This window comes from Monoraphidium neglectum (genome assembly GCF_000611645.1).
Source record: "Monoraphidium neglectum strain SAG 48.87 unplaced genomic scaffold scaffold01561, whole genome shotgun sequence".
In the NCBI taxonomy this organism is placed as follows: domain Eukaryota; kingdom Viridiplantae; phylum Chlorophyta; class Chlorophyceae; order Sphaeropleales; family Selenastraceae; genus Monoraphidium; species Monoraphidium neglectum.
Genome location: NW_014012067.1, coordinates 1 through 11,253, shown reverse-complemented (window position 1 = coordinate 11,253; position 11,253 = coordinate 1). Strand labels below are relative to the sequence as shown.

General features: G+C 61.6%; 4 protein-coding genes across 4 annotated transcripts in view; 1 reads left to right on the top strand and 3 right to left on the bottom strand.

Moving 5' to 3' along the window:
- Positions 1-531, bottom strand: part of MNEG_8302 (hypothetical protein) — a gene marked incomplete at both ends in the record, with an annotated part of 2,414 nt that extends 1,883 nt beyond the window's left edge. Inside the window, one exon of the mRNA XM_014043228.1 lies at positions 466-531. Coding sequence (XP_013898682.1) covers positions 466-531 — 66 coding nt within the window. The remainder of the gene's footprint in view (positions 1-465) is intronic.
- A 1,928-nt stretch (positions 532-2,459) lies between these two features.
- Positions 2,460-3,891, bottom strand: MNEG_8301 (Photosystem I reaction center subunit III; the record flags this gene model as incomplete). The annotated part of the gene is made up of 4 exons (XM_014043227.1): positions 2,460-2,463; positions 2,753-2,982; positions 3,196-3,433; positions 3,695-3,891. The coding sequence occupies 4 exons, from the start codon at positions 3,889-3,891 to the stop codon at positions 2,460-2,462; spliced, it is 669 nt and encodes a 222-aa protein (XP_013898681.1).
- A 3,548-nt stretch (positions 3,892-7,439) lies between these two features.
- MNEG_8300 (hypothetical protein) lies at positions 7,440-8,990 on the top strand (the record flags this gene model as incomplete). Its single annotated transcript, XM_014043226.1, has 2 exons — positions 7,440-7,496; positions 7,773-8,990. 2 exons carry the CDS (start codon positions 7,440-7,442, stop codon positions 8,988-8,990), a joined length of 1,275 nt encoding a protein of 424 aa, XP_013898680.1.
- A 1,936-nt stretch (positions 8,991-10,926) lies between these two features.
- On the bottom strand, positions 10,927-11,223 carry MNEG_8299 (hypothetical protein; the record flags this gene model as incomplete). Its single annotated transcript, XM_014043225.1, has 1 exon — positions 10,927-11,223. A coding segment is annotated over one exon (297 nt), but the record flags the coding sequence as incomplete, so codon positions are not given.
- Between the last annotated feature and the right edge of the window lie 30 nt (positions 11,224-11,253).

Here is an 11,253-nt window from a genome sequence, read left to right as displayed (position 1 = left end):
CCGCGGCGGCGGCTGCGGCGCTAGCGGGGGCGCGGCCTCCGGCGATTTCTGTGAGGCGCTCTATCGCCTCCGCGGCGGCGGGGGCGTCGGACTTTCGGGGGCGGCCGCGACGCTTTGGGGGGTCGCCCGTGGGGAGCTCGGCGTCGTCTGGGCGGGAACGGCGGGGCGCGGCGGGCGGTCGGGGGGAAAGGGACGGTTGCGGAGAGCGGCGGGCAGCAGCAAGCCCTGTTTGCGGCGCAGAGGTTCCGCCGCCACCCCCCTGTTGTTGCGTCGCTTGCTGCCATGGCACGTGCAGTCAAAAGCGCAGCGGACGCAGGCATCGTGCATAGCAGCCGCAGTACATAGTTCATGGAGTCGCAGCCAGGGCCGCCGAGTTGACATTCGAATGCTGCACACCCCAGTGGAGCTGGCTTGAACGGGCGCGATGCTGCTGCCGCCATCGCTGGCGGCAGGTGTCACGCTCACCTGATGTGGTCTTCCTGGGGCGCCCGCGTCCCGCATGAGCGACAGATATAAGCCTACGGCAGCCATTCAAGTTCGGGCACGGCAGCCTGGTGCCGAGCAGCCCGCGAACTCTATGCTGGGCCCCACTCAGAGCAAAGCCTGTGGCGGCTTGCGAAAGCATATTGTAGGTATCAATGTATGAAGTGCAATGAGATAGGACCTGGGCGATATATGGCCCGTTCAGGCCTGTCAGATCACACACTGGGTCTGTCGTGGCCTTTCTTTGCTCTGTGTAAAGTGTATGCGGTACCGTATGTGACTACGCAACAGGACGCTGAAAACAATACTGACCGAGCGCTTGCAACAGCATTGTAGGACCAGGGGCGCCTTCTTTTGCCAAAAGTTGAGTTTCATGATCAAGGTGGCTGTTGTGACTTGCGGTGCGTGGATAGAGTGTCCATGTGTGCTCTATCATGCTGCTCCCACAGACTCGCCTATAAAAGCGATTCATGTCAGAATTGGTCATCAGCTGAATGACATCAACCGGTTGGGATACTTGTTGACGCAGCGCTCTAGATGACACATGTACTGCTGCTGCAGTGTCTCTGTGTTCGTGGACAGCTGCTGGTGCAGGTCCGCAATGTCCACCGCCGTGCGGCTCTCATAATAGCCCTTGATGCTTTTGTGTGTGGACAGCTGCTGTCATAACAGCCCTTGATGTGTTTGCAGGATTGCGGACCTGCACTAGCAGCTGTCCGCGCACAAAGACATCAAGGGCTATTATGAGATCCGTACGGCGGTGAACATTGCAAAGGGCCCCATCAGCCAGCAGCAGATACAGCTGCTTGCCCGCGTGGCTGAGGTTTTGGCGCCTGTCACGATGCACCTCACAGAAAGCTGCACGCGACCTGCCGAGGATGGGGCCAGTCCTGGGTCAGATGGCGAGCAATGAGTGGGCTTTGCTGTCTTAGCAGCAGCCCGGCCCTGGCGGCGGCGGCGGGCTGCACGAAGGGCTGGGCTGCTGCAATGTGCCACCAGGGAATGCCGAGTGCATTGGTGGGCGGCCGCCATGGGCACAACGGGACCCCCAACTCCTTCTTTTGAGGCGTCTGAGCGCGGATGCCGCCTCAACAGTCCCGACCTGTGTACACCGGTGGGGTTGGCATGGGCACAGCAGGCAGTGATGTCAGGCTGCATGGCCACTCAAGTTCAAATCCAGGCCCGCCTCGCAGTCCGCTGATGCCCACCGGTCTGTGGACAAGCATGTGTTGCGCAATACTGTACCGAGGCCAGCTCAGCGTACCGTGTGCACCATGGCTGGGTTTGGGGGGTTCAGGTTATGGGCCACCAGCTGACATGAGCCGGCCACTCATCGGTCTCTGCAAGCTCAGGCCCCACAACGCAGGGTGCAGGCCTGTTGCGGCTTTGTCCTGGGCACATGCTACCCAGCTTATTGGGCCGCAGTAGAGACAAACTTGTTACAAGTCAGGCCTCGCAAAACCATTTGAGCAGCACCGGTCCGGCATGCTGACGGGGTCGCTGCGCATGGTGTGCTGGGCTGCGAGGCCGCGAGGGCCCCAAAAACCGCACCCCATTGGCGGCCGGCGCGAGGTGCGCATCACTGCTGGCCAAGGGGACGTGCGGGAGGAATCAAAATGGCTGCTGGTGCAGCCGGCGCTCCGGGGAACGTGAAAAAGGGCAAAGAGCTGTGCTATGAGGCACAAATTAAGGAGGGATGCGTTGCACCGCTGCTGCACAACGGGCGCCGTCACACCGCTTCACAACAAGAAACGGGGCGCAGCTTGTGCGCGCTGCCCTCGCGCCGCCGCTGCGCGCATGCGTGCTGCTGCTGCTGCTGTCCGGGGGCACCGTTGTGAGGGTGTCGCTGGCTGGACGACTGCACGAGGCCGGCCGTGTGTGCGCCCGGGGAGGAAGGAGCTTGCGCAGCCACCGCACAGCCGCGCTCTCAACCGCCCTCTGCCGCTGCTACCACTGCTGCAGGAGGATGGATGTGATTATCTGCACGCAGGCAGGGGGGCACATAGAAGGCAGGGGTTTCAGGGTCTGGTGCAGGGTCATATCTACGCCTGAGTGGGAGGCACATGCTAATGGCACCCAGCGATTCAACGTTGGGTCGGTGGCACCCAGGGAAAACTCCGCCAGGATATCCCTGCCAGCCCCTGCCATGGCATGACGGCTTGCGACCCAACGTCTTCGTCACCCCCCACGTATGCTTGTGCATGCGCACACTCTCTCTCCCACTCACACATTCACAAACACAAACATTCATGCATCTTCGTGACCTCACCTGGGGCTGACGGTGATGTTGTCGGCGGTCTCCGTGAGGGTGCCGGCCTTGAGCTCGTTCACCACGGCCAGGGGCCAGCCGAAGCCCTCGACCGAGAGCTTGAGGGCTGCGGGCACATCGATGATGATCTCCTTCTCGGTGGGCTTGGACTCGGCCTTGGCGCCGATCAGGTACTGGCGGCCCACGTAGCCGATCCAGCCGGCAACGTACAGGAAGCCGATGGTGGGGATCTGCGGGATCCACAGGGAGCGGGTGCGATAGATGCATGAGGGCCGCTGCGAGTCAGGGGGCTGCGTTTGGACATGGGGAAGCCCCAGTCACGCTCAGATGCACAACATCAGGCCCAACTGGTCGCTCCCTCGCGGCCGCCGCCGCCAGAATCCCGCGCGAACATCTCACTGTCCCCCCGGAGCGCAGGCGTGGGTGCGGGCGCGGCCACTCACGAAGACCTCCCCAGCGTGGCCGAAGCGCAGCGCCAGCCCGGGGTCGCTGATGAGGTGGGGCAGGCCGTCATTGCCGCACAGCAGGCCGGACTTGGCATAGTTGGCGAAGCGCTTCTCGGTGCGCTCGATGGTGGCCTTGATCGCCAGGGCGGGGGCGCTGTCGGCCTCGTAGTTCTTGAGGCGCTTGTTCAGGCCCTTGACCTCGTTCTTGAGGCGCTTGGCGTAGGCGGCCGACTCGCTGCGCGGTAAACAGGCGCACGATGCAGGCGGCGAGGATCCACGGGTGGGTGCCCCGTTTCTGGCGGCTGCCGCTAGTTGCCCGGGCACCCGTCCCTCAAAGGAAGCGCAACCTTTACAGTCAGGGCTGGGGCATGCAGCCCCAGGATCAGACCAACGATGGTATGGATCCGCCGCCGTGGCGATCGGATCCGCTGCGATATGCCCCGGAACCGCAGCGCGGCAAGCGCGCGGCTGAACCCCTGAGCCCGCAGCGCCATACCTGCACGGTGTCAGGCCCGCGATGTCAGCCCTGGCAGCCTCCACGGAGCTCAGGGACGCAGCAGCGGCAAGGCCCGCGGCAAGAGCCACCTTCGCGGCCTGCTGAACGGGGGTCTGCTGGGCCCGGCAAACGACGGTAGCCTGACGAGAGGCACCGCGGGCCAGAGTAGGGCACGCCTGCTTGGAGGAGAGCGCCATCGGTGCAGATGAGGGAAAGACGTCGAGGAGATCGGGGCCGTCCTTCGACAAGGGGTGTGGATCTCGAACTAAAGCAGTTTGAGATAATTGCGCGCTTCACGGGCGAAAACACATGCTGCACAAGATCGACTTTCAAGCTTTTCGCCCTTTGGGCTGCCCGTTTTGCCAATGCTGCTGTCCCGTAGAAGTGCTTCCAAACTCTCATAGCATTGGTTGTCGACGGATGATTCGTAGCAGCGGTGGCATCAGGTACCCACAGGCCCCCGAAAGGCCCCTCAACGGCGCCGCTGGGTCAAGTGCCTGCGACTTGCGGGTCGCAACCCGCACAATGCATCAGCTGCCGACGCCTCAACTGTGAGCAGTAACCTTGCGTGTGCACCATTCTGCTGCACCTCACCACAGCTTAGGTGCCAACGTCAAATGCAGCCCCACCCCTGCCTCTGCTGATCCTCAGCAGGTACGGTACCATGATCGTTATCCAGCATGAGGTGGCGTAGAGAGGCCGCAAGGTGGCGCAGAGATGCCAAGAGATTTGTGGCAGATGTAGAGAAAGCACGAAAGCGTTGCAGCGTGCAGACGGCTGTGCCGCTCTAGACCACCTTGCAGTGACATGTCAAAGTGTGAGGGCACCCCAGCTGTGAAAGCAGGCAATTGCGCAGCGGCCGCGAGCTTTTGTGAGCGAGTGCGACTCCGCAAGCCTGACAGCAACATTGCCACAGCATGGGCCGACGGTTAGGATCCTGTTGCAACTCCAGGCAAAGTCATCAGCAGACTGCCTGGGGGCCAGCCAGCAGCGGGCGCACACTACCCTGCTGGCTGGCCAGCAGGCTGGCAGGCATGTACTGCTGCGTGCAGGGCACATGCTGTGAGGATGGCTGTGTATCAGCTTGCAACAAGAGGCGTGAAGAATGGCAAACACACAAACACAGAAAGCCCCTACGTCCACCAAACCGCATGTGCGCATCGCCGAAGCCCAGGCATGCGCTCACGCCAGCACACCGAGTCGTTCCTGATTGCGTATGTGCCGCTGTCAAGGTGCACCCAGCCCCTTGCTGTCACCTGCCATTGCTCGGCTCCCGCGGCACCAGCAGTTCCACGCCCGCGCACCCTGTGCGCAAAGCAATAGTGTTGGCTGTGCTCCCACGTGTGGGGACGCCCGCTCTGCGAAAGGTGCACGCGTCCCACAATTGCAAAGCCAAGCAAGCACACCAGGGGAGGCGCTGTCAACCTCACCAGCTGTGTCCGCACGCGTTGTGCTTGGCTAGTACTGCTCAGTTGGAATGGCTGCATTGCGGTGATGAAATGGAGGTACAGATTGACTCCGTCGTCGCATGCGTGCAGTGACGAGGGTTGGTTACTGCGGGGTGACTAGTGGTCACCACCATAGACACGGCGCACAGCAGATGTGGGCAGCAGCAGCGTTCTCAAAGCGATGGGGTGTCCCCGCCGGTACCCTCTCCACCAGTCCCCCTCGATATACTGAATCACCTGCGCAGTAGGTGGCAGGTATTCCTCGACTATGTTGGAGTCGCAGTCGGCCATCACCGTGCAGTATCAGAGAAATGGCTAGTGTGCCGCAAGCAGCCAAGTGCCCCAAGCGAGTGGGGTTTTGCCGCCTGTACTGCTGTATCCGTTTCGCCGGGATTCGTATCACGCAGCACTTGCTTCGTGCACACCTCTGCATGCCACATTTGGCGTGAGGGTGTCTACGTTGGTGGGCTCCTCAAGTCACCACAGGGTAGCGGCATGCTGCTTACTGCATGCTTGCGACTTCGGTGCCTTTTGCACACCTGCTGCACGTAGCTTCACGGCTGCCTTGGTATTTGCGGCTCAGGACATTCCTGCTGCACTGGCCGACCTGCTGCCTACCGCGCAGGTGATTGGATGTATCGAAGGGTACCGGTGGCGTCGGGTACGGGCAGGGATGCCCCAATTGAGCATACTGCTACTTGCCACATCTGCCCTGTGAGTGTGGTGTCTATGCCTGATGGTGATGACCACTCCAGGCGCCCCGCGGTAATCGCCCGCGTAACTGCATGCATGCTACGACAGATTTTTGCCTGCGTCAAAGCACCTGATTGCAAGTGAAATACTGCAACATAGAAGCGTACCTCAACTAGCTTGGAGTCGTGATCGGGCGTCACCGTCTCACAGGGGGGGCGTGAAGTGGCAAGTGTGCAGCAAGCCGCATAGTGAGAGTGGGGTATCCCCGCCCGCACCCGTTCCAGCAGGACTTGTGTCCCACATCACCCAAGTAATAGATTCACGCGTGTGCTCAAAAGGAGCTGTGCCGCCCAAGGTGGCAGGGTGATGATGATATGAGTAAATCAGCAAAGCCATGATCACTCACATGGCATGACCCTTGAAGGACCACGCTCTGGTCAACCAGGACTTATAAACAATGATTTTTGGCTTAGCTATATGGTCCCACTTGACTCATATGAGCCTTCCGGACCCCGCCAGTCCCTTCACCGACCGACCGGCACCGTTGGCATCGTTGCCCTTTCTACCGTACCTGACCATCACCATAATTTCTGTGTAGCTTAACCCTATTTTTGTTGCTTTCACTGCAACTCAACCCCCTTCTGCTGCTCTGATCGATTGACTTGCGGTCACGCTCAAGAGATTGTGAAACGAGTCTTGGTGGCACGGGTACGGGCAGGGTAGCTCGCTTTCCACACTCTGCTGCTTTTTGGCACTCGCCATTTCGAACGCCCTGTGGGACGGTGCTGCCAGCACCGTGCGAGCCTGGGTTTTGTAAGTCGTCTCATCAACTCAACGCCCCCCTCCACGTCGTCAGACCCAGCATGAGGTGGATACGGAGCTCAACAATGTCTCCAATGGTAGTGTTGCTGCTGCTCAGCGTGCTGGGCGGGGTCATTTGCGCCAGGTAGGCACACAGGCGTGCGTGGCCCGGGCCGGGATGTGCAGGGTGGTCACTCCTGACAGCAGCTGTGGGATACCAGCGTCTGGACACAAATGGCGCTCAAGTGGTATTTGGAGGGTAATAAGGCCGTGCACCCGTAGGCCCCACCCCTGGCTCATGGAAGCCTCAGCCTAACAATCGGTGACACCCAACTGAGAACTTCTGATAGCTGCCAACCCTGCCTGCGTTGTCGACTTGCAATGCATGGGCCTGCATGCCTCCAGTCGAGCGGTCTGCATGGTTCATGCATCTTGATTCATGCCGACCCCCACCGCCGCCCTCGCTCTGCTCCACCCCGCGTGGCACCACCCGCAGCCCTCAAGCGAAGCCCAAGAAGCAGAAGCTGGCGGTGGTGAGTTGCGCCTGCATGCCGCACGCGGCCTTGACGCGCGACTGCACGCGCGCAGCAGCTGGTTGCTTCCATGTGGGCCTTTGCCTTGGAAGGCGATTGCAACCCAAACGGCCCCTGATTTGTGCCCGCCATTCGCCTGGCTTGCCGGAGCCCAGCGTCCTGCTGTGCAGGCACGACTTAATCCTGTCTTTGTCGCACAACCTCGTGCAGTGTGCGCCTGTCAGGACCCTCTCCAGGTCATGCGCTTCCAAGGCCGGCCCGACCGCCCTCATGGACCAGCTGTGCAGAGAGCTGCTGGCACCCGCCAACGCGACGACTGACAGCAAGGTGCGTGCACACACGCACAACAGCCACCACATGCGAATGCAATCGCGTGTACTTGGGCAGATTAATGTCTAGTGAGTGCTGATATGGCAGCAAGTAGACGCAGCGACACGGTCACGAGTTGCTTGGTCGTTTGTGGGTGAGGGACGGACCTGCGGCTCTTTCAGGATTACGCTCCACTGAGCTATCAATGTGTCGCAAGCAAGGTGTCATCATCCCGCCCGCACTGCAACTGGTTTCCCGTCCTTCAATCGATCGGCATACTTCCACACCTCTCAGGACCCCAAGAAGCTGCACTATGGCTGCGGCGTGGCTACCACCGCACAGGTCAACAGAGTGATCTTTGACCTGGCAGCCCTCGAGCCCCAGGTTACTGCTGCTGTCGCCCAGGCCAGCTCCCTGCAGGCCACCTTCACCCAGGGAAGCACCCAGGCAGCGGTGCTGCGCGCCCGTGTGGATGAGCTCACCGCAACGACCACAACAATCACCGCCAACGTGCAGAAGCTGCAAGCCAGCGCGGCAAACGCTTCCAACCCGGGCTTGTTTGCTCAGGAGCTCGCCGCCCTCACAGCGGCCAGCACGCGCACTGCCCAGCAGCTGGCCCTGATGCAGGCGGCAAACCAAGCCATGGCCGCAGACATCGCGGCGCTCAAGTCTGCTCCGCAGCAGTGCGCCTGCAGCGCGGAGCTATCGGCCGTCAACACCACCCTGGCCGCCATCAAGTCAGCCCAGGCGGCGGACGCGGCGGCCGTCAACACCACCCTGGCCGCCATCACGTCAGCCCAGGCGGCGGACGCAGTGGCGGTCTCCCTGGTCAATGCCACCGTCGAGTCCCTGAAGACCACCGTCACTACGGGCGCAGCAGCCATCGCGTCGGCCAACACCAGCGTTGCCGCGCTGGCGGCCAGTGTGGCTAATGTGTCGGCCATCGACCTCAGTGTCTACGCGAGAATCGCCGACCTGGCCAACATCAATGCGGTCAGCCTGGGGGGCGTGCCTGCGGCGGAATACCTGCGCGCGCGGGTCGTGATCTACAGCGAATCTTCAAGCGACAGGGACGGGAACCTTGGTGGCCGGTCTGGCGCCGACGCCCTGTGCAGCGCCTCCATCAACCGGCCGGCCGGGCTGGCACGGGTGCATGCATTCCTGTCTGTATCGGCGTCCGACCAGATCGCCGACTTTTCCACAAAGTACGGCGTCCCCGGCGGCCTGCCAATCGAGTCTTTGCGCGGCACCGTCATCGCAAGGAATTTTACGGGCCTGCTGGGGGGCAGCATCCTGACGAGCCTGGGCAGTGCGGGCGTGACGCTAGGAACCTTCTGGTGGTCGGGCAGCCTCAGCAATGGCAGAGTCGCCGCCCCCGCCACATGCCTTGGGTGGACCTCCGCCTCCGACTCGGGCTTTACCGGAGGGTTGGCCAAAACCGATGCAACGTGGCTGTCGTTCTCATCAATCCCTTGCTTCATCGCCCAACCCGTCCTGTGCATTGCCTACTGAAATCCCAGTGCATGACCCGCGCGAACAGATGCAGCCTGAACCGCCCAAGCCACCGACTACTGCTTGACGCACCCAAACACCTCCAGTACTGGTTCCCTTATTGATGATGAGCATTTGCCCTGCGCACGTGGGCGTACATTGCGCGACCGCTGGTCGGCCTGGCTGGATCTCCCTTGTTGATCACTTGCACGTGGACAATCCTCCACGTTGACGACACGCTCGTAGCGAAACGTCGCTTTGCTCACGCATGACAACCTGACATTTGTTTGCAGCACTTGGTTGCGAATTCCCCACTGCTTGCAGCGCCTGCATGGACCCACATTGAACGCCACAAGCAACCAAGCGTGATGCATTTGACAGCACGTGATAGCCCTGTTGCCCCTGCTGTGTCCAGGCTAAGAACTTGCGGCTGCCGTCCTCGAGGAGTGGCGCGTCAGTAATGATGCGCCACCACATGTCTTGCCACCTTTTGGCCTCAAACCCTGCTTCGGACCCACGCAAAGTGATCATGCTTGCTTGCTTATTGTTTCCATACGCCATAAAAAAGGGGGAGAAAACACTTTTCTTGGCTGCTTTCGCATGCAGTTCCCCAATGCACTTCTTCTCAGGCTTACTGTCGGGCAGCTGTCGTCGCCTGAGCTCGGCGCGCCTCGTTTGTACTGAAGCTTAAGGGCCCCCTCCCAGGGCCTGGGGTGGTCGTTTTGCAATTGTCAGCCCATGCGGATCAGAGCTTCTGCCCTGCAACTGAGCGGACTCGTACACCTTGATGCAGTACATGTAAAAGGCCCATGCACATAGCCACCGCCCGGTCACGCCAAGTCCGCCGGGGCGGTCATACCTGTAACCTGGCAGCGAAGTCCACCCTGCCTCGCTCCTCACCATGCTAAGCCAGCAGCTGCGGACCCTTGACGCCTAGGCGTGGGTGAACATACATCACAATATGGGTGTCAAATGGCAGCAGGGCCGGCACGCCGGTTGTGGGGTTCAGGGTTTCGGGGGGCGCACGCACACGCGCACACGCGCACACACACACACACACACACCCATATGCGCGTGATTAGTCCGCCGACTCCGCCTCTGGCAGTGACCCAGCCGTTGCCCCCTTTCGTGGCGCAGCCATCTCCAGGCGCAGCAGCATGTGCGTCAGCGACCTTGTGCTGATCTAGGAACACCAGATACGTATGCATTCTGGAGGGTTGCGGCTCTGCACAGTAGGTCCTGTCATGGGCAATGTTTACTCATATGAGGGGCTTGATGATGCCCGGAAGGCGCGGCCTGGCGCACACAGATGCGGCCGTGGCTGAGAGGGACGGCAGGCGCGCCGGTGCGCGCGAGCCGGCAACGGTGGTTGTGTTATGGGTTGCTGGTGCCGCCGCGCAGCGCGGCCGGACCTGCTGTCGGGACAAATTTTAGAATTCCCCCGCTGCAAATGCACAAGGGAGGCCGCCCAGGCGCGTGGCAGAGTTGTGATGGGCAGCGATCGTGCCATCTGCCAGCAGAAGCCGGGGTGCCATTCCAAGCGGCAGAGCGTTGAAATGCACAAGTTTTGTGGCGCTTGAGCCGGCGCTAAAGACTACTGCGGTCACGTCACCCCTCCCGCGGGCCTCCTGCGTCGATATCCGAGCAAAAACCAAATGCCATCAGGCACGGCAAGGGGGGGGGAGGCGTATGGGCTCCTGCACAGGCCCGGAGGCCCAGCTGATTTGCAAAGAAAAGATCCTGTTGGAAAGAATAGATCGGAAGAAGAACGAAAGAGCCCAGCGGGTGGCCCGCGGCGGCGGCAGCAGCGTGCGCTTGCAGTGAGCAGCGGCCCGCACAGCGAGGGACGCTTGACGGCGCGCGCGATCTCCGCTCCCACCGCCGAGCTTTGTGCTGAAAGGCCCTCGGCCGCCCGAGGCAGAGGCTTGCACCGGGCACAGGCCCCTCGCCGCGCCGCTCACATCTTCTTGTTCATGGCCTTGGGGCGGCACGCCTTGTACTCGGGGAACGCCACGCTGGGGACGCACTTGAAGCCGTCCGCGCAGTGCTCGTCCGCCTCGCAGTAGCAGCTGCGGTTCAGCACGCACTTGGGCTTGAGGAAGTACTTCTCGCCCTTGATGGCGCGCGTCCACAGCTCGGGCTCAAACACACGCGCCGGGTCGTACTTGTCCTGCAGGCCCTGGAACACCGCCAGGCCCGCGCCCAGCTTGGGGGCGATGGGGCAGCGCGGGTTGGTGAAGGTGCGGTCCCAGTTCTTGCCGGGGTGGGGGCGGCCGTCTGTTTC